The sequence below is a fragment of the Musca domestica genome, unplaced genomic scaffold, assembly GCF_030504385.1.
Source record: "Musca domestica strain aabys unplaced genomic scaffold, Musca_domestica.polishedcontigs.V.1.1 7, whole genome shotgun sequence".
NCBI classification, from domain to species: domain Eukaryota; kingdom Metazoa; phylum Arthropoda; class Insecta; order Diptera; family Muscidae; genus Musca; species Musca domestica.
In genome coordinates this window covers 23,680,265-23,701,611 of record NW_026712383.1, presented here as the reverse complement: position 1 = coordinate 23,701,611, position 21,347 = coordinate 23,680,265, and the positions used below count along the sequence as shown (strand labels likewise).

The window sequence follows — 21,347 nt, the reverse complement described above, 5'->3', positions numbered from 1 at the left end:
ATATGTTTTCAAGGACCAAATATCCAAAAAACGTGGATTTTTAAAGAATACTTTTTCAAGGATCCATAGACCAAGAAACGTGGATTTTTAAAAAATATTTGTTCAAGGACCAAATATCCAAAAAACGTGGATTTTTAAAAAATATTTTTTCAAGGACCAAATATCCAAAAAACGTGGATTTTTAAAAAATATTTTTTCAAGGACCAAATATCCAAAAAACGTGGATTTTTAAAGAATATGTTTTCAAGGACCAAATATCCAAAAAACGTGGATTTTTAAAGAATACTTTTTCAAGGATCCATAGACCAAGAAACGTGGATTTTTAAAGAATATTTTTTCAAGGACCAAATATACAAGAAACGTGGATTTTTAAAGAATATTTTTTCAAGGACAAAATATACAAGAAACGTGGATTTTTAAAGAATATTTTTTCAAGGACCAAATATACAAGAAACGTGGATTTTTAAAGAATATTTTTTCAAGGACAAAATATACAAGAAACGTGGATTTTTAAAGAATATTTTTTCAAGGACCAAATATACAAGAAACGTGGATTTTTAAAAAATATTTTTTCAAGGATCCACAGACCAAGAAACGTGGATTTTTAAAGAATATTTTTTCAAGGACAAATTTTCAAGAAACGTGGATTTTTAAAAAATATTTTCTCAAGAACCCACAAACCAAGAAACGAGGATTTTTAAAAAATATTTTTTCAAGGATCCATAGACCAAGAAACGTGGATTTTTAAAGAATATTTTTTCAAGGATCCATAGACCAAGAAACGTGGATTTTTAAAGAATATTTTTTCAAGGATCCATAGACCAAGAAACGTGGATTTTTAAAGAATATTTTTTCAAGGATCCATAGACCAAGAAACGTGGATTATTAAAGAATATTTTTTCAAGGACCCACAGACCAAGAAACGTGGATTTTTAAAGAATATTTTTTCAAGGATCCACCGAGACCAAGAAACGTGGATTTTTAAAGAATATTTTTTCAAGGATCCACCGAGACCAAGAAACGTGGATTTTTAAAGAATATTTTTTCAAGGATCCATAGACCAAGAAACGTGGATTTTTAAAGAATATTTTTACAAGGACCATCAGACCAAGAAACGTGGATTTTTAAAGAATATTTTTACAAGGACCATCAGACCAAGAAACGTGGATTTTTAAAGAATATTTTTTCAAGGATCCATAGACCAAGAAACGTGTATTTTTAAAGAATATTTTTTCAAGGATCCATAGAATAAGAAGCGTGGATTTTTAAAGAATATTTTTTCAAGGATCCATAGAATAAGAAACGTGGATTTTTAAAGAATATTTTTTCAAGGATCCATAGATTAAGAAACGTGGATTTTTAAAGAATATTTTTTCAAGGATCCATAGACCAAGAAACGTGGATTTTTAAAGAATATTTTTTCAAGGATCCATAGACCAAGAAACGTGGATTTTTAAAGAATATTTTTTCAAGGATCCATAGACCAAGAAACGTGGATTTTTAAAGAATATTTTTTCAAGGATCCATAGACCAAGAAACGTGGATTTTTAAAGAATATTTTTTCAAGGATCCATAGACCAAGAAACGTGGATTTTTAAAGAATATTTTTTCAAGGATCCATAGACCAAGAAACGTGGATTTTTAAAGAATATTTTTTCAAGGATCCATAGACCAAGAAACGTGGATTTTTAACGAATATTTTTTCAAGTATCCATAGACCAAGAAACGTGGATTTTTAAAGAATATTTTTTCAAGGACCAAATATCCAAAAAACGTGGATTTTTAAAGAATATTTTTTTAAAGGACCAAATATCCAAAAAACGTGGATTTTTAAAGAATATTTTTTCAAGGATCCATAGACCAAGAAACGTGGATTTTTAAGAATATTTTTTCAAGGATCCATAGACCAAGAAACGTGGATTTTTAAAGAATATTTTTTCAAGGATCCATAGACCAGGAATTGTGGATTTTTAAAGAATATTTTTTCAAGGATCCATAGACCAAGAAACTTGGATTTTTAAAGAATATTTTTTCAAGGACCAAATACCCAATTAACGTGGATTTTTAAAGAATATTTTTCAAGGACCAAAAGACCAAGAAATGTGGATTTTTTAACGAATATTTTTTCAAGGATTCATATACCAAGAAACGATGTTTTTTTAAGAATATTTTTTCAAGGATCCATAGACCAAGAATCGAGGATTTTTAATGGATATTTTTCAATGATCTTTAGAGCAAGATAGGAAGATTTTATTTTCTTTAGGATTTATAGAAAATTATATTTAAACTTTAATTCTCTTAAAATTTATTTATTTATATAACGCCGTTTGACATGGCTTAACCTTTAACCTTTCATTTATGGCAAGAGGAATACGTAGGTTAACATAGCAAAGTTATTATATTACACCAATACTAATCGATACAAACAAACACACTCTCTCTCTCTCTCTCTCTCTCTCTCTCTCTCACACACACTCACATTTACATGTAATTATAGAAATTATCAACGATTCACAGTTTGGTATTCAGTCGACATAAACGTAGTTTTAAATTAATATCATACAAGCGCATAAATACACACACGTATACATTTCTATGTAAATATGTGTGTGCAAATGTATTTGTATGTGTTTATTAAATATTTGCCAATAGTTGACCAATATTTGCTTTACAATGACAGCGTGAATTGAACCGATTGAAAATTATTGGCATTTAACGTAAATGCCAAACAATCATCATAACAAACGGTCAAAGGTCAATGGGCTAAATTGTTGTGTAAATAATGGCGATTGTCTGCAAATTCGTGATTTAATTAATCTAATTATGTTTTTTAATAATTTAATATCTCCATAGTTAAAAAACGGAGAGCTCTAATCGTCGAAAAAAAAAACTGGTAAAAAGATAAATTAGCGGGAACAAGTCTGTATCGGCGTTTTGAAATTTGACATCGCAAATTAACATAAATAGATGAGGGAAGATCAACTCTCTCCATATGTATACCCTACACCACTATGTGTTGGGGGTGTTGTAAGTTTGATTGGGCCAAAAATTATGTAACACCTCGAAATATTGGTTTCCCACATAGGAAAGTAAATATTGATCTTCCTATCTCGCCGAGCTGAATCGATCTATCTATGTATGTCCGTCCGTCCGTCCGTCTGTCCATGTTAATTTAAAATCGAATGGAGGCGGGGTTAAGGTCAGAATAGAACTCTATTTCTTTTGGAGATGATCGCATAATATTTAGGGGTTAAAATGGACCAATTCTGATTTTGCAGTCACAATTATAGACCAATCGAAGCGGATGTTAGCATAGGGCTAGAGCTTTGGGATGGACAGAAGCCTTCCAATTTTGATGATCATCAGGTAATATTTAGTGGATGAAATAGACCATAACATTTGTGATAAATAAAAGTCATATTTTCCATTAAACCGCGAATATTTTTAATCCTGGCGAAAAAATGAACCAAAAACAGAAAAAAAATTCTCAGCACACAATTGAAGCCAATCGACACGCCTGAGAAGAGAGTTAAGGACAGGAAGAATTCTAACATTTTGGATGACCATTTAGCTGTAAAATGGACCACAACAACTAACAGCACGACGCAGTTCGTAAGTATTGGGCAAATGTCCCTGGTCAAAATGCAAAGGGTAATATTTGGGCGTGACATAATTTCAAAAGCGAAATTTTCTAGGGGTTTCTAACATATTATAGTGTTGTTGGGTATCACATGGTCGGCCCCGATCGACTATAGCCTTTGCTTACTTGTTTTTTTTTTTTTTAATTTGAATTAACATTCCGTGGAATCCGTACAATTTAGATATTTAGTGTCTTCCGCAATATGTGTTACTGACAGCAATGCGAGGATTAATTTGACCAAAAATTTTAACCCTCAAGCAGGCCACCTAATAGGACTTGTTTGTCATTTTCTTAAAATATGTTTAAAAACTCCCTTTAAACGGTATTTTAGTTAGTCAAAATATTCTACAAAATTATTTGTCATACATATCCCGAAAGACATTAGAAGTCTAAAAAAAATCATCAAAGGTCGAAGAAGTCAAACTTAAATGGAATTCATAATTCTTGAAATCACATTTTAATGCAATTGGATTAAGTGCATATTTTATGTAATTTTATGCAAAATTCTCCTACAAAGCATCAATTTAGAAAGATGACGTCAAATATAACAAATAACAAGGAGCTACGTTCGGCCTCCACTATTCGGAAGGAACTTGACAATTTTCAAAAAAACATCGTCGAAGAATACCGCTCAAATTAAAACCTTTATACGGGTGGTATACGAAGACGTGGTGCTGGTAATTTTTTGTCATAGGCTGTAGTAACGATTCCGAACTTCTAACTAATATCATCAAAATACCGAATATCGGGAGGTACCGTTGTATGGGGCCTATACTAAGACGAGGACCTCCATAGACAATTTTCAGTCATAGGTTGTAGTACCCATTGCGAACTTCAAATACGAAATTTGACACAATTCCGGTGAATAATGTCGTGAAAATCCTGGAAATATCGAATATCTCGGTATAGCGTTATATGGGTGCGATACTAAAACGTATATAGGTCTACGTTCAACAATTCTATTCCAGGGGGTAAAGTACTCAGAGGGAACTCTTTGTGTGGATTTTCAGACTATTTCAATGTGGCTAAAATCATCAAAATACCGCATATGGGGAGGTATTGTTGTATGGGGGCTATACGATATGATGGACCTATATAGAACATTATCTTTCAGGGGGTAAAGTACTCACAGAGAACTCCGTGTGTAGAGTTTCAGACAATTCCAATAAAAAATGTGGCTAAAATCATCAAAATACCGAATATCGGGAGGTACAATTATATGGGGTATATAATTATTGTGGGCGTATATATAGGCAATTCTCTTTCCGGAGGTAAAGTAGTCACAAAGAACTCCTTGAGTAGAATTTGAGACAGTTCCATTAAAAAATGTGGTTAAAGTCATCAAAATACAGAATATCGGGGGCTATACGATATCGTAGGCCGCTGTAGTCCATCTGCCAACTTGACCTGACTGCAATCAAAAGACTTATCTGTGCAAAACTTTACCTTCCTATCTTAATTTGTTTTGACTCTAGCGGACAGGACTAAATCGTCTTATTATTTTCCGCTGATCAAGAAGAATATATACTTTGTTGGGTCTAAAGTTATTATTTCGATGAGATACAAACTGAATGACGACCTTAATATACCCTCCATACAATATATGGTGGATGGTATAAAATAATTTTCATCAAATAAATATACCCTCCACCTTGAAAAGGAAGGTATATTAACTTCGTCATTCCTAAATAAATATTCATAAATATTCCCTAAATATTCATCGTAGACCCCATAAAGTACAGGGTCAGATAAAAAAAAACTGCAACAAATGCCATAATTTTTACATTTTTTTCTTTTACATTTATTGAATGAAAGCAAAAAATGTCGGAAATAGCATACAATTTTAGAATAAGTTTAAATTTGTTGGAATTGGTCACCTTCGGCACGAATTATGACCTTCAAACTGCCAATGAAACCGTCACACTCTGTCCGAATGTTGCTCTGCGGTATTTTGGCCCATTCCAGGCGAAGCGCTTGCTTGAAGTGATCGACACTTTGGTACTTTTTAGTGCCAACCTTGCTTTCCAAAATACTCCATACCACAATAGTCCAACGGATAAAAATCCGGAGATGTTTGTGGCCATTGTGGAAATGAAGCGAGGAACCTCATTTTGTAGCCTTTCTTGGGTGGCGCGTGCTGAGTACGAGGGTGCTAAGTCCTGTTGGAATGTCCAAGGTCTGCCATAATATTTGCCTGCCCAAGGCTTAAATACACCCTCCAGGATATTTTCGCGATAATATTCGGCATTTATTCTGATACCACGGTTGATAAATACGAGCGGAGAGCGACCATCGGCTGTTATGGCAGCCTAAACCATCACCATGGCCGGCGCTTGAGTTCTGGTAGCCAACCGAAGGTGCACATTTTCAGCTGACCCCTTTGGCAAGTAAACATCCGATCATTTTGTTTGTTTACAAACTGCTGGACAACGAATGTTTTTTCATCGGAAGAAAAACCAAATTCGGCAGTTCACCACTTTCGGCCAAGCGAAGCAACTCTTGAGCTCCTTTGAGTCAATTTTCTTTCCGATGTGATATAAGTTCTTGCATTTTTTGAAATTTCAATGGCTTTAACCCGAGCTCAGTTTTGAATATTTGCCGAATGGAATATTGCGATATGTTCACCTCACGAGCCATTTTTCTGCCACTGCGACGCAGGTTTCGATCAAGTCGCTTCTTTACTTCTCGAACAATTTCTGCTGATGTTGCTGTTTTCTTCCGTCGACTGCCCGACGTCAAGGGCTACGCTACCAGTATCACGGTAACAAGCGATGGTACGAAACACAAAAGATTTATTCACATTTAAATGCTGGAGTGCTCTAACTATAGCCACTTGTGGTTTCCAGCCAAATATAAAGAAATAACACTATCACGCTTGAATTCCATCACGAATAAATTTTTTTCTGGAAAATTCTAGTAGTGTGCTTATGGGGATGTTGGGAATTCACCACGATTTATCACGGCAAATTCTATTGGGGATGTTGATTTGGGTAAATTCACCACGGTGAATTTTAATGGGGATGTTGTCTTGGGAATTGTACCACGGCAAATTCTATTGGGGATGTTGATTGGGGGAAATTCAGCACGGTGAAATATATTGGGGATGTTGTCTTTTGAAATGTACCACGGTGAAATATATTGGGGATGTTGTCTTTTGAAATGTACCACGGTGAATTATATTGGGGATGTTGTCGTTTGAATTGTACCACGGCAAATTATATTGGGGATGTTGTCTTTTGAATTGTACCACGTCAAATTTTATTGGGGCTGTTGGCGTTGGTGTTGCTAGTTTTAATATGAACTACTAGATGGCGCTAAGTTTAGCGCAGACACAATCCAAAACTGTGTATGGGATGGTGAAATTTCAAGTTTTAATATTCACCACTAGCAGAGACACCCTCCGAAAAAAAAAAAATGTATTATGATCATATCGAGTGGGACTAAAGAGATTCACCATGTGAGAAGTGAATATAAGTAAGAGGTAAGTATCGAAGAAAATCATTTTATCTAGATGGCTCTCAGAATGCTTTTATATAGTCAACATGTTGATTACTGCAGTCAAATGTGCTTATTAATTTATTTGAAAACATATATTTCAAGAAATCGACTTCAATAAATGTGATATATTATAGAAGAGTTTCAATTGACAAATATGCTGCAATTATTGATATTTCAGGGGTTTTAAGAAAAACGATAACGAAGTCGAGTGGGTTGAACACGAAAATCAGCATGTTGGCTATGCAAAACATGATGAGATAAAAAGACAAAACTAACTTTTCGTTGTACTTGTTTTAATTTGTCTATAATTTTAGCGACTCAAAAATGTTCAGTTATTCCCATCGAAACGATATAGGCGACATCTAACGGTGAGTTCCATCCATACTATCCATAAATTATGTTGTAGCATAGACACACTCCAAAACTATTGAAATATGATCATATCGAATGGGGCTAGAGAGATCCACCATATGAGAAGTGAATATAGCAGAGACAAATTTGGTTAGTATCATAGTCAACAAGAAGATGTGTGTTCTATTATTTTGTCCAGATGGCTCTCCAGTCATTTCCCTCGAAACGATATAGGCGACATCTAACCACCAATTAATGTTGTAGCATATACACACTAAAAAAATGCTGCTGTAGCCAATCAAAGCAAATTCTTCTTGTGTGGACAGGCATTTTGATACATTATATCGATCGCTTTTTGATAGTTTTGTCGATGAAGAATTTGTTTACATTATGTAGCAATTTGAGAGAATTGAAACTGAAAGAGTTTCATGACAAACCCTGCATCAATTCGGTATTGAAGATTGAAGGGATTTGAAGAAGGAAACACCATTGTTTACATTAACTAACAATTGGATTTCTGTGAAATGGATATGAGAATTTGGGGGGAAGCGTTGTTGCAGAGTTTCATGACAAATTCTGCTTCAACGATAGATTGGAGCATGAATGAGAACATGCTTAACTATGCTCAAAATTAAAAACTCTAGTAACTCTGTAATATTGTGAAATTCGCGTTAAATATTCCTATATATAGAAGACAATTTCAAGTAAGGCTCACAGTATAAAATTAAACATTGAACGTGATATTATGGCGAACGCAGATTTAATAAACTTATTCAATTCTTTCAGTTATAAAAAAATAATAACTTTGAAAGAAATGGAGGATAACAAAGAATACAACATCCATGGCGCCTTTAGAACAAATACAAAATATGGGGAAAGAATTGTGCTGAAAATTAATGATGCTATCCTCTATTTGCCGTCAAGATTCCTCTCGCTGGCGGATGAATACATAAAAGAAATAGCTGGTGGGGGTTATTCTGTGACGAAAACTGTGTTGAAAGATGGAAGCGGAAAGAGTCTTTACAAACTAGAATTAAAACATTTGGATCAACCAGATTATTTTTATCAACCATATTTAACATAAACTGAAAAGTAAATAAATATTTTGTTTGAAACTAAAAATTGCAAGCTGTTTTCATTTTAATGTGTGCAGAGAAATATTTCAGTTTATTAGTGAAGCTTTAGAAAGGAAGATGTCTCTTCTTAATAAGGAAGACGAACGCTTAAAAACCTTTGCTCGCTGGCCTTTAAATTATCCAGATCCCAAGACAATGGCTGCAGTAGGACTTTATTATACTGGAGTAGGAGATATTACCAGATGTTATTTTTGTAAAGTAAACATTCATAGTTGGGATCAAACTGATTGTCCTGTTACTGAGCATTCAAGGTTGACATATCGTTGCCCATTACTGGAAGGGCGTGAAACAACTAATGTCCCAACTATTTCAAAAAATTGGAATTGTACACCTTCTGAAATTGGTGTAGATGTTTGTGGTCGTGGAGCGAGTAAATGTTCACCCATTTTCTTATTATTGTTCACTTTCATTACCTTTAATGCTTTAAATAAAGTTTTATGCAAATAATACAGTTGCTTGTTTTTATTTATTAACTTTATTAATTTCATCGTCTAGTATGTAGCCAAGTTCTTTCCAGTTTTGTTCAATGAATACAAATATCTTAAATATATTATTTACGGCACACTTAAATCTAGTGTCCAAATGTATAGGACAGTTTGTAAAATAATTTTGGCAAGCTCGAAGTTTCATATTATTTTCTAAATTTATAATGGTAGAATGAATATATTTCTGTAAAAAGATTTTCTTTTCTTGTCCAACAACAAAAATATATTGATAATTGTTCAATGGTGTAAGAGCTTTCTCGACATCATTATAATTTTTTTCTCCATCTGTCCAATCTAAGCCATTCACATGTGTCTTGGTGTAGGCATTTGTTCTGCATGCTTCCCCAGTAAGTTCTTTTATATTAAAAGGTGGACGAAACAAAAAATAATGTGGAACAACAGAAGCACCACACATATATGATAGTTCCTTCACGAAAATACTCTTGTGGTTTCCATGGCAATATTGAAAATCAACCAGTGCAATATCCGATCTATTGATTTCAATCATCTTCTTAGGAAAGTTGAATTTGAATGGAGGGGATATCATCGATGTTGGAGTATTTATAAAATTTTGTTCATGTCCAATAAAAACTTTAAACAAAGATGTCCACAATTGTATGTATGAAATCGTTGATCTCTTTTATAATTGTATGTAATAGCTGGTCCCAAATACCGTAAAACTTCTATCGGGGGTTGAAGATTACCGAAACTGTCGTAATAGTCGATATTATTATTGATTTTATTATATGCCACCCAATGCGTGCCAGGTCCACTGCTAACATCCAAATTTATGATACCACATTCAATTCGATGTGGTTTCTTAGGTAGATTATCACGCATATAAACACCTCTAAAGTGAGGTATATATTTTTTCCCAAAAAAACTAATATTTACATCGGTTAGAGGACCTTTGGGTAGCTGCTTAATTAGTTTTTTGGAGTTTTATTTTCATCAACATAAATTCCATAGCCCTTTTTATATGGTTTGAGATAGAGACCTTTACCCATAGCTATAGCTTCTATTGTTTTGTTATGTCTGGTTTGTTCATCCAACTCTTGTTTGGCTTTTTTTGCATTTAAAACGGCATTGGTAATTGCTGAACTACCCGATGCTAAGGCTCCCAATGCTCCTAATCCAGTTAGAATGGGAATGAGAGGAAGAAATCCACCTCTTTTGGGCACGCTTATTACTCGCGGTATAGCGACCTTTGATTTTTTTCCTCGAAACGTCTTTTGTATTTCATGTCTGGCTATTTTTATGGCTTCATCAATATCAGTTGGTTTTTTGCTTTTAAGGGAACTTGTAGCTTTTTTTAAAGCGTTTTTAAAAAGTTGTTGACCCAATATTTGTTTGGGGTTTTTATTACCCATGCCTAGCTTTGTCTTAGCCTTCATTATGTTAGTTACAAGATATGCGCTAATTTTTTCTCCAATGTTACTATTTTTCGATTTTACTCGCTCCCAAGCCCGTTCAGTTAGTTCACGATCAGCAATGTGACGTTGTTCAATATCTTTATTTTGTGAATAGGCAATATCGTGTGCTCTACACGCTGCATCTAATGGATTAATACCTTGATCTCCTCTTTGAATACGTTTTTCTAGCTTTGTTCCAGGTCCACAAAATTGATATCCTGGTAAATGAAGTTCAACGGGTAAAGAGTTAATCAACTTATTTACCAGTCCTCCTCCTTGAACGTGTTTCTTTCTAATAAATCGCTTCGTGTTGTAAACAATCATTTTATACTTTTTAGCGGGACGCTGAACGAAAGAAATATTGATATTTGATTATATTATAAATATGAATGTTTTCTTAAAACTCATTAGTTTAAATCATGAGATTAATGGAACAACAAGCTAAAATAATTGTTAAAAATGTGGATTTTATGCAAAGAAAGACCCCTCGACATAGTACTTTGCTGCCTGATTCTATACGAGCCTTAATAGTAGGACCATCAAATTGTGGAAAGACTAATGTGATGCTTAGTTTGATAGAAAGCCCCAATGGATTAAAATTTGAAAATGTTTACATTTACTCAAAATCGCTATATCAGACAAAATATGAGTACCTAAAGAAACTGATATCCACTATAAAGGGGATGAGATTGTATACATTTAATAACAATGACGATGTTATACAAACGGACGAAATAAAGCCAAACTCAATCATGATTTTTGATGATGTTGCATGCGATAAACAAAACAACATTAAAAATTACTTCAGTATGGGGCGACATAAGAATGTTGATTCGTTTTATTTGTGTCAAACATACACACGTATACCAAAACATTTATTGCGTGATAATGCGAATTTTATAATCGTGTTTAAACAAGATGATCTGAATTTAAGACATATATTTAATGATCACGTCGGATGTGACATTAGTTTTGAAGATTTCAAAAAAATTTGTCATGAATGCTGGAAGGAAAAGTATGGATTTCTAACGATTTCCAAGGATGACGAAATTCACTCTGGAAGATACAGAAAAGGCTTTCATATATTTATTCAACCTTAATATTATTTAAAGTATTTGCAAATGTTAATTTATATTAGTGCACCTACAGCCATGGAGGAGGAAATGCTGAAACGGCTTGTTAAGTCCAGAAATGTCTTGAAAAAGAAATTTCAAAGCATTAAAATGGGTGAAGAAGCTAAAACTACAGAATTGAAAAATACTTTCAAACCAATAACGGAGCCAATAAACAAACTACTAAAGCTTTCAACTGAAAATACTTCCAAAATGATTATGCCTAAGAAAGAGAAAATGGAAATGTACAGAGATTCTATTATTACAAGTACACCCCTTAAGAATTATAAACCAGATGTTAAGTTAGATTCCAATGCATTGGAGGGGTTAAAGCATAAAGTAGATTACACACAAAATTTCGATTCCTTTAATACATCACAAGACGACGACAAATTTTATTCCAACAATGAGGAACCTATGAATCTATCATTCTTGAAGAAAATTAAAAAACTAGATGTAGTCTATGGTCCACACAAAGATAACAATGGAGAATGGAGATTTGGGGACCAACCACTCAAAATAAGCAATGAAAAGATTATGATTGGAAATAAAAATTGGGCATTAACACCCGGTTTGTTTGAACTGTTGTTTTATCAAGACCCCAAGAACTATGATCATACAGAACTCGATATTTACAAAACAATATTATTAGACACAAATGCGCATAAAATAAACTATGAATCTAATGGACGAACAAAGTCCAACAGGGGACAAAAATATAAGAAAATAATAAAAAATATAATAGAGGATACTCACAGCGGCAAAGGCTTACTGACAATAAATCCTGGTAAACCCAACTATATATACTGGGACGATCCCAACGAATTGATAGAACGATTAAAGCTGTTGTTGGCATCACAACAAGCCGGAAACAATAACCATACTAATGAAATTGTTTCTATTATCGAGGAACTGCGAGAAGGAAATATAATATATTAAATAATACTCTCAAGGAGCATACAACATATGACTGTTGACAAGTTTGGACATCATTACAATCAAAAAAATCAATCAATAGCAGTGAGAGAAAATGTTTCGAGATTATTGGGAGTCAATATTGATGAAGATAACAACCTTAACGTGCAAAATAAAAAGATTAGGAATGTTGCATCTCCAGCAGAAGGAGCGGATGCGGTCAACCAAGCATACGTACATACGCAAATCAAGCACATTCAAGAAATTTTAAAGAAAAAATTCATTCAAGAGTGCACCTTCCTAAGAGAAGAAATATCACAACTCAAACGTTCACAAAACGAAATATTTAAAGCCTTATCGCAAGCTCCATTCAACTCACCAGCTTTAATATATCATACCGAATAAAACAATGGAAAAGCGGGGTTTGGTAAATGAACTTCATCATCAAGCACGAAAAAACTTTCCTAGACGAAGGGTTATTACAAAGGGTATTGATGATCTCTGGCAAGCAGATTTAGTTGAAATGGGCAGTTACTCAAAAGCAAACAAGGGGTTCCGATTTTTGTTAACTGTCATCGATACATTTTCGAAATTCGCATGGTGTGAAGCCCTTAAAACAAAAACGGCAACGGATGTTTCTATGGCTTTTGAAAAAATCTTACAAAGAGGAAGAATTCCAAAAAATTTGCAAACCGATGATGGAAAAGAATTTTTCAACACAGATTTTAAAAAACTAATGCAGAAATATTCCATAAACCACTACTCCACATATAGTGTATTGAAGGCCTCAATTGTTGAGCGTTTTAATAGAACTTTGAAGTCGCTAATGTGGAAGGAGTTCAGTTATAATGGGAATTATCTATGGATTGACGTTTATAGAGAATTGGTTAAACAATACAATAAAACACCTCATCGAACAATAAAAATGGCCCCTATTCAAGTAAATTCATCGAATGAGAAGGCATTGTTGCAATCTGCTTATAACCACTTAAAAATTTTTAGGAGACAAAACTTTCGTGTGGGTGATCATGTACGCATTAGCAAATATAAACATCAATTTGAAAAGGGATACACGCCAAATTGGACTACGGAAATATTCAAGATAAGAACAATAAGAATAACAAACCCCGCTACTTATTTATTAGAAGACTATGAAGGAAATCCCATCCAAGGATGTTTCTACAAAGAAGAACTTTTACCCACAAAATATCCCAACACGTATTTAGTTGAGAAAATTTTAAAAACAAAAGGTAATAAAGTCTTGGTTAAGTGGCTGGGATTCTCAGACAAACATAATTCATGGATAGATAAGAATCATATCATATAATCTTAATATGTAGATATACAATATACAAGCATATATTTAAATAAATAAAAACCCATATATACGTATGCATATTTTGTGTTTCAATTATTACGACAAAGAATTTTGCAATGTCAAGAACGTTTACTGTGTCCGGTAAATCTCCAATTCTACATTCAACATATTTACCCCCAATTGAATTGGGAAATAGTAGTTATGAGTGTTGCCTAATAGATTTCCAATCATACAATTCAATACCCAATGTGGATAATGATAACAATCTCTTTCACATTGGAGACAATATTATAAAAATACCTATAGGATCCTATGAATTGCAAGATATTGCGAATTACTTGGAAACGGAATATAAAACTATCCACGAGAATAGATCCATTGAAATTAAGGCGAATAATAATACGCTAAAAGTAGAAATCATGTCTTCTCATGATCCTATTTACTTTGATAAAGAAAAATCTATAGGCAAGCTTTTTGGTTTTACCGAAAAAATCTTAGAATCTGGGAAAAAACATACTTCAAACCTTCAAGTCGACATTTTAAAGGTTAATGCCATACAAATACACTGCAATATTGTAACTGGATCATTCATGAATGGGTCGCCAACGCATATTCTACATGAATTTGCTCTTAATGTTCCTCCGGGATATAAATTGGTAGAGAGGCCAATGAATCTCATTTATTTACCAGTGAACGTCAAAGAAATCGGTCGTCTGGAGATAAAGATAGTAGATCAAGAAGGTCGCTTTATAAATTTTAGAGAGGAAGAAATCACGCTACGTATTCATATAAGACCAATGCAATCATGATTATCTACAATAAATACAATCATAAACAAATACCAAGACACATTCAACACAAAGTTGTCAAACCGACAAGACCTACAATTTCAAAGGAAAATAAAGAGTTTTTAAAACTTATTAAGCTTAAAGTCAAACCAAATGTCTGAAATACTTAACATTAATGAGCGTCCATTCTCGGATGAGAATATTGTAAAGAGAGACTACCACAGCTATGTTCCATATATTCAATCATTTAAAAATAATGATGAAATTCGGATAAGTATACAAAATCAGGATCTTTACATACTTCCATCGGAGAGTTATCTATTCATTGAAGGAAATTTGAAAAATAGCAAGGGAGAAGTATCGCAAAATGCAAGACTGAGAAATAATTGTGTGGGATACATGTTTGATGAAATTCGCTATGAACTAAATGGTGTTGAAATTGATCGTACTCGTTATCTAGGAATAACTACAGAAATTAAAAATTGGATTTCTCTAAGCGAATCCGAAAGTAAGGTTATGAGCAAAGCGGGATGGAAAGCTGATAATGATTTATCAGTAGGATACTTTAATTTTTGTGTACCCTTAAACCGTCTACTAGGGTTCGCAGAGGACTTTGATAAAGTAATTTGCAACAGCAAGCATGACTTGATTCTTTTGCGTAGTGCCAACGATAAAAATGTGTGTTATTCAACCATGGATACGGAGGAAATTAAACTCACCATAACAAATGTTGTATGGAAAGTACAACACATTCAATTATCAGACTATAGAAAAATCAGCTTCTTGAAAACTATTAAGGATGGAAAAGCGTTGCCTTTAGCATTCCGCAGCTGGGACTGCTACTTTAATCCAACTTTTGCTGGTGGAAGACAACACAGTTGGAGTGTTAAATTGTCTGTCAATCATGAAAGACCACGATATGTTGCTTTGATATTTGAAAAAGACAACAAGCTGGAACATTGCGAACTTAAAAACATCAAAGTTCACTTGAACTCTGAAACCTATCCTTACGATGATTTGAATGTAAAGTTCGAAGAAAATGGCTATGCAGTACTATATGACATGTATACAAAGTTTCAACAATCATATTACATGAGGGAGCCACAACCACTTCTTACATATGCAAGTTTTAAAGACAAGCCCATCGCCGTTATTGACATTAGCAATCAAAACGAAGCTGTTAAGAATGGACCAATCGATTTAAAAATCCAATTTGAAACCAATAAACCAATTCCACAAAACACTTCTGCGTACTGTTTAATTATACATGATCGTCTGGTCGAGTACGTTCCATTAACAGGAATTGTACGAAAAGTAGTATAATCTATTTTATACTCACCTTTGCAAGAATATTTCAATAAAACGCAATTTACATAAATTTATAAACAAAAATATTTTGTTTTATTTTATAATAAGAATAGTTAAAGACTAGTTAAAATATAATACACTTATATTTACTTAAAAATTAAACATTTTGTGTTGCGAGAAAATATTAATATGATGACATTTGTAGTGAATAAAGACAATTAAATTAATATTATTACTATGCTCTTTTATCTGTATATTGAAACTTAAATCATAATTAAATTTATATTTTAATCCAAGTCCATTGAGACAGATTCATTTGAGTTATTTACATTTGTTTCATGAAGGTTATTTAATCTATAGTGGCCCCAAGCATAGGTGTGAATACCATCCTCTAGAATAAATCGTTTATCATCTTGATGGCTTAGCGATATTTTAGTAATTTTGTCTGTATATATTGTATGCTGCCTTGACCTAAACGAAAACATGGTACCGTAAAAAACCTTTTTGTTATAAAGACATTCTCGATATTTATCTATAGTATACTTTTTTAGGACCGACTTTTTAACTCCCTTAGATTTTTTTAATTCTTCGCTATCAACTACATTGATGGCATACATTTTAGGACGAAGGCCTACAAATTCAACCATTGTTTTTCCGTCATTCTCATCTTTCATCATGCCAAGTTTTTTCTTATTAATTAGAGGAAGTTTATATTTATTTTCTTTTGAAAACCCTGAGGTGTCAAATCTAGCCAATATTTCATCTAAAGATAATTCGGAATACAAATTCCGTCCGTAAAATGTTAATATGAACGAATCTGTATCCATATAATTTAGAATAAAATCCTCACCAAATTTCACTTTTAGAAAATCATACAGAAAATCATACATCACCCACTTTGATAAATCTAATATGCAGAACCCTAAGTACAATGGTCTATCATATTTTACTCTGACATTCCTAATTTGAATAGCAACCATATTTTCGGAGAATATCGAAAGGCTGTGAAAATTTGGCTTCGAGATTAATTTACTAGCAACATTCCTTCTTCTTTGGTTTGCCTCATCTACCCACATTGTCACAATTTTCACAGTTTTTCTTTTGTCGATATTCTCCATTGTCTTACCGAATGAAGAGTTATTCAATAATTTAAAAAAATCTTTTTCAAAGGCATTTTCAGCCTTTTCCCTATGTTCATTATTCTTCAGTATGTAAGGAGCTAACCAAGCGCTTTGTGTGAAAGCCAAAACTCTATGGACTTTCTTAAGAATTAGTCCATGTTTCAGAGATTGCTTAAGTAATTTGTAGTGTATGGTGTATGATGTTTTGTCAGTAAAATCTGCAATCAGTTTTTCAGTTTTTGAGCCTTCAACACACTTTTTCTCCGCCAAAAAAGGTAAATCGTTATGTTTGTCGTGAAGGTGCGGTGGATATTCAATATCAACCTCTAAAATAAAACCAGTAGGAGCGTTGTCAGGAATAGATAATATTACAGCTGGATCATTGAATTTCTCCATTTCATAACCCTCCACCCATCTAAAATCTTTTTCAGGGAGACACTCAGTCATAACTGTACCATATAAATTATTTACATCCAAATAATAGATATTTACCTCTGGTTTGGCACTATTATAATTGGGAGCATCTTCATTATTTGCTACCGAGTGTCTGTTTGAGCACTGGGTAAGCCCTCCCCGAATACCATTTTTGCAGAAATTGTACATGTCTATATCTCTGAGTAGCTCAAGTTCGACTTTAGTACATAGTAGCATTGCATCCCAAGATAGAGATGGTGCTGTGAGATATTGACAAGGGTCCAGTTCGTGAATTCGCATACATAAGCTCCTGAAATTTTCAAATACGTCTGCTAAAAGCAAGACATCAGCTTTTAAGTACAAATCCATGTAGTCTTGCATAGTTTGACATCGAAAATGTGACCAAACATTTGTTGCATGCCTATAATCGTCTGACGAGCATTCAGTATCGGTCAACTTATTATAAAATTGGTCTATAGGGGGAAGTTGTTTCTCCTTCAATTTTTCAAATGATGACATATATTCGTAGGGAAATACTCCTTTCCTAGTCATAAGTTCAAATGATTCATCATCAGGAAAATGAGATCTGACAGCAACAAAAGAATCTCGAGATAAATTCCTTGCTAATTTATCCAAACTAGTAGGCATAAATCGAAAACTATCTAAGAAACGATGCTCTAATCTATTCATTTTCTTTTTCTTCTCTTTTTTGCCCTCACTTTCCTCTTCTTGCTGGAATTCCTCATCATCTTCCTCACTCGAATCTTCTTCTTCTCCTACAACAACTGTACTTTTTAAAGAACTAGAGTCGGTTGACTCGTTATCCATATTAATGAAATAAGACATTGAAATATATTTTTCTTTGTTTTGAGGTATGACTCTTATTTCACCTCCAAATTCAACTAACTCTTTAAAGAAGAGGTGACAGTCGTACGAAGAAAAATTGTGGAAATATATTGGAATAAATTTAGGTAGATGATATTGCAGATTGCAATGGTTATGTACCGCACCTCGATATTGCCCCGTTAAGTGACAATGATCTTTCACCCTATCGTTACCTAAAATGTCGCCACATATACGACAATTGATATCCCTAAGAAAGGCTGTCTCTTCTTCGGGGGTTAGAGTATTCATAGGTTTCGTTTTGGTTAGGTAACTATCATACAAAAATTTACAATCCTGAATTAGTTCTTTCAGAAAAACATTTGCTGCGTCGGGACCACTATATATAAATAACTTATTTAAATTTTCATTAAAACTACATTTAATAAAATAACTAAAAGCACATGGAATATGCTTCTTTACCTTTTCCGTTTTTTTACTCGCCCCATTGTTCTCATCTTCCTGCACGTCTTCCAGTACACTTTCGGAGTCAGCATAAATAACGAAAGGCACCTTATCCTTTTTCTTGTGATTGACGAACTTTAGTACGGCTTCTTTTTTGTTCGGCAGGGCACAGACTACTTTTCCACACTGCTTTTTGTGAGTCATACATTTATTTTCATCGTGGAAACATTGCAGGCATCCAAAACAAAAGTAACCTTTCTCCTTATGACTTGTGAATTGAGACCGCATAAGACTGAAAAAAAAAGAACAAATACATGATTATTATGATATGGTTTTGATTGATAAGTTTTGTTTATAATTACCAAGACATATCCATAACCAAAATGTAATGGAAATTTTCTTCGTTGTGCAGCAATATTAAATTAATGTGATTGCTTTTCGTCTCCTTTGTTAAGTAATATGGACCAACGACCGACTTGTTTTCATAACCGAAAACATTTACGCTAATCTCTGGGTTGTTCATTTCAAATTTTTTTATATATTTAAGACCCAATGGGAAATTTAATTGTTCGAAATTTAGCGATATTCCAGACTGCAGAATAATGACATCTTGGTGTATGTCTACGTTATATGAAGAGGTTATACTCGGATCTCCATATGCAGTTTCCCCCAATGCAACAACCATACACCACTTAAAACAAAAGTCATCATAGTTTTTGATGTTAAGGCACGCACCCTTCTTGTTGCTTAATGATTTCGGAGTTGGAATATAATGTGAGCCACGTGTTAAGTTGGCTCTCAACACATTTATGTCAAGTTTTAAAAGTTTCTCCAGGGCCCAATTAGAGCCTCTTTCTTGGAACTCTTCTGATTTAGCTATAATTTCCACACAGTGGTTGAAAACGACCTCTTCCAAATCATCTCCCAGGGTTAATAGCGTTGTTTTTGAAATATGATTAAATATATTTTCAATAGTTAACTCTTTGGAAGTTGAAGGTCCATCTTTTTCATTGTTTGGTTTCACATACAGTCCTTGGAGTTCCATATTAAATTTTATGAGCGTTTTACCGTTTAACTCATTTTTCAAGGTTTTAATTATTAATTCTTTTGAAGCATTAAGAAAATCGATCGGGTACAAAATGTCTTTATTGTTTTGTATCTCATAGCTGAGTATATTTTTGTTAAATGCACTTTTAACAATTTTTATGTCAGAATCCAGATTTTTTCTCACGGTGGATCGATGTTCTTCGCTACGAACGTGTGATCGTATATTATTCACAATTTTATCACAATCACCACAAAACTTTTCCACCTTCACAGCTGATTTATTTTCATGCTGCTGCTTTAGTTTTTCTTGTTGTTGATCTCGATTTTGTTTCATTACATGCTCATCTCCATGATGGTTCTCTAAGTGCAATTCTAAATCGTTTACACTTTCACATAAAACATCACAAAACATACAATGCTTTTTCATATGTTTCACAAATTCATTTTTTTCCTTGTAATAAAGGCTGCATGACCAACAAATTTTTTGAGACATTATAAAAACTTTTTTAAGAATATTAAGAAACGATGCTTATTAATCTGTGACTTGTTGAGTACTGAAATTTCTTCCAATCCAATCAATACATTATTGACTACATTTTGTAAACAAATAGAAATTCTGTGATTGAAGCAGAATTTGTCATGAAACTCTGCAACAACGCTTCCCCCCAAATTCTCATATCCATTTCACAGAAATCCAATTGTTAGTTAATGTAAACAATGGTGTTTCCTTCTTCAAATCCCTTCAATCTTCAATACCGAATTGATGCAGGGTTTGTCATGAAACTCTTTCAGTTTCAATTCTCTCAAATTGCTACATAATGTAAACAAATTCTTCATCGACAAAACTATCAAAAAGCGATCGATATAATGTATCAAAATGCCTGTCCACACAAGAAGAATTTGCTTTGATTGGCTACAGCAGCATTTTTTTAGTGTGTATATGCTACAACATTAATTGGTGGTTAGATGTCGCCTATATCGTTTCGAGGGAAATGACTGGAGAGCCATCTGGACAAAATAATAGAACACACATCTTCTTGTTGACTATGATACTAACCAAATTTGTCTCTGCTATATTCACTTCTCATATGGTGGATCTCTCTAGCCCCATTCGATATGATCATATTTCAATAGTTTTGGAGTGTGTCTATGCTACAACATAATTTATGGATAGTATGGATGGAACTCACCGTTAGATGTCGCCTATATCGTTTCGATGGGAATAACTGAACATTTTTGAGTCGCTAAAATTATAGACAAATTAAAACAAGTACAACGAAAAGTTAGTTTTGTCTTTTTATCTCATCATGTTTTGCATAGCCAACATGCTGATTTTCGTGTTCAACCCACTCGACTTCGTTATCGTTTTTCTTAAAACCCCTGAAATATCAATAATTGCAGCATATTTGTCAATTGAAACTCTTCTATAATATATCACATTTATTGAAGTCGATTTCTTGAAATATATGTTTTCAAATAAATTAATAAGCACATTTGACTGCAGTAATCAACATG

At 33.4% G+C, this 21,347-nt stretch overlaps 1 protein-coding gene across 1 annotated transcript in view; it reads right to left on the bottom strand.

The window, feature by feature from the left end:
• Window positions 1-20,290, bottom strand: part of LOC131806271 (uncharacterized) — an 86,175-nt gene extending 65,885 nt beyond the window's left edge. Inside the window, exons 1-3 of the mRNA XM_059130240.1 lie at window positions 19,148-20,290; window positions 16,914-19,077; window positions 10,477-10,867 (exon numbers count right to left, since the gene is read on the bottom strand). Coding sequence (XP_058986223.1) covers window positions 10,477-10,867; window positions 16,914-19,077; window positions 19,148-20,259 — 3,667 coding nt within the window. The 5' untranslated portion in view covers window positions 20,260-20,290. The remainder of the gene's footprint in view (window positions 1-10,476; window positions 10,868-16,913; window positions 19,078-19,147) is intronic.
• Window positions 20,291-21,347: the final 1,057 nt, after the last annotated feature.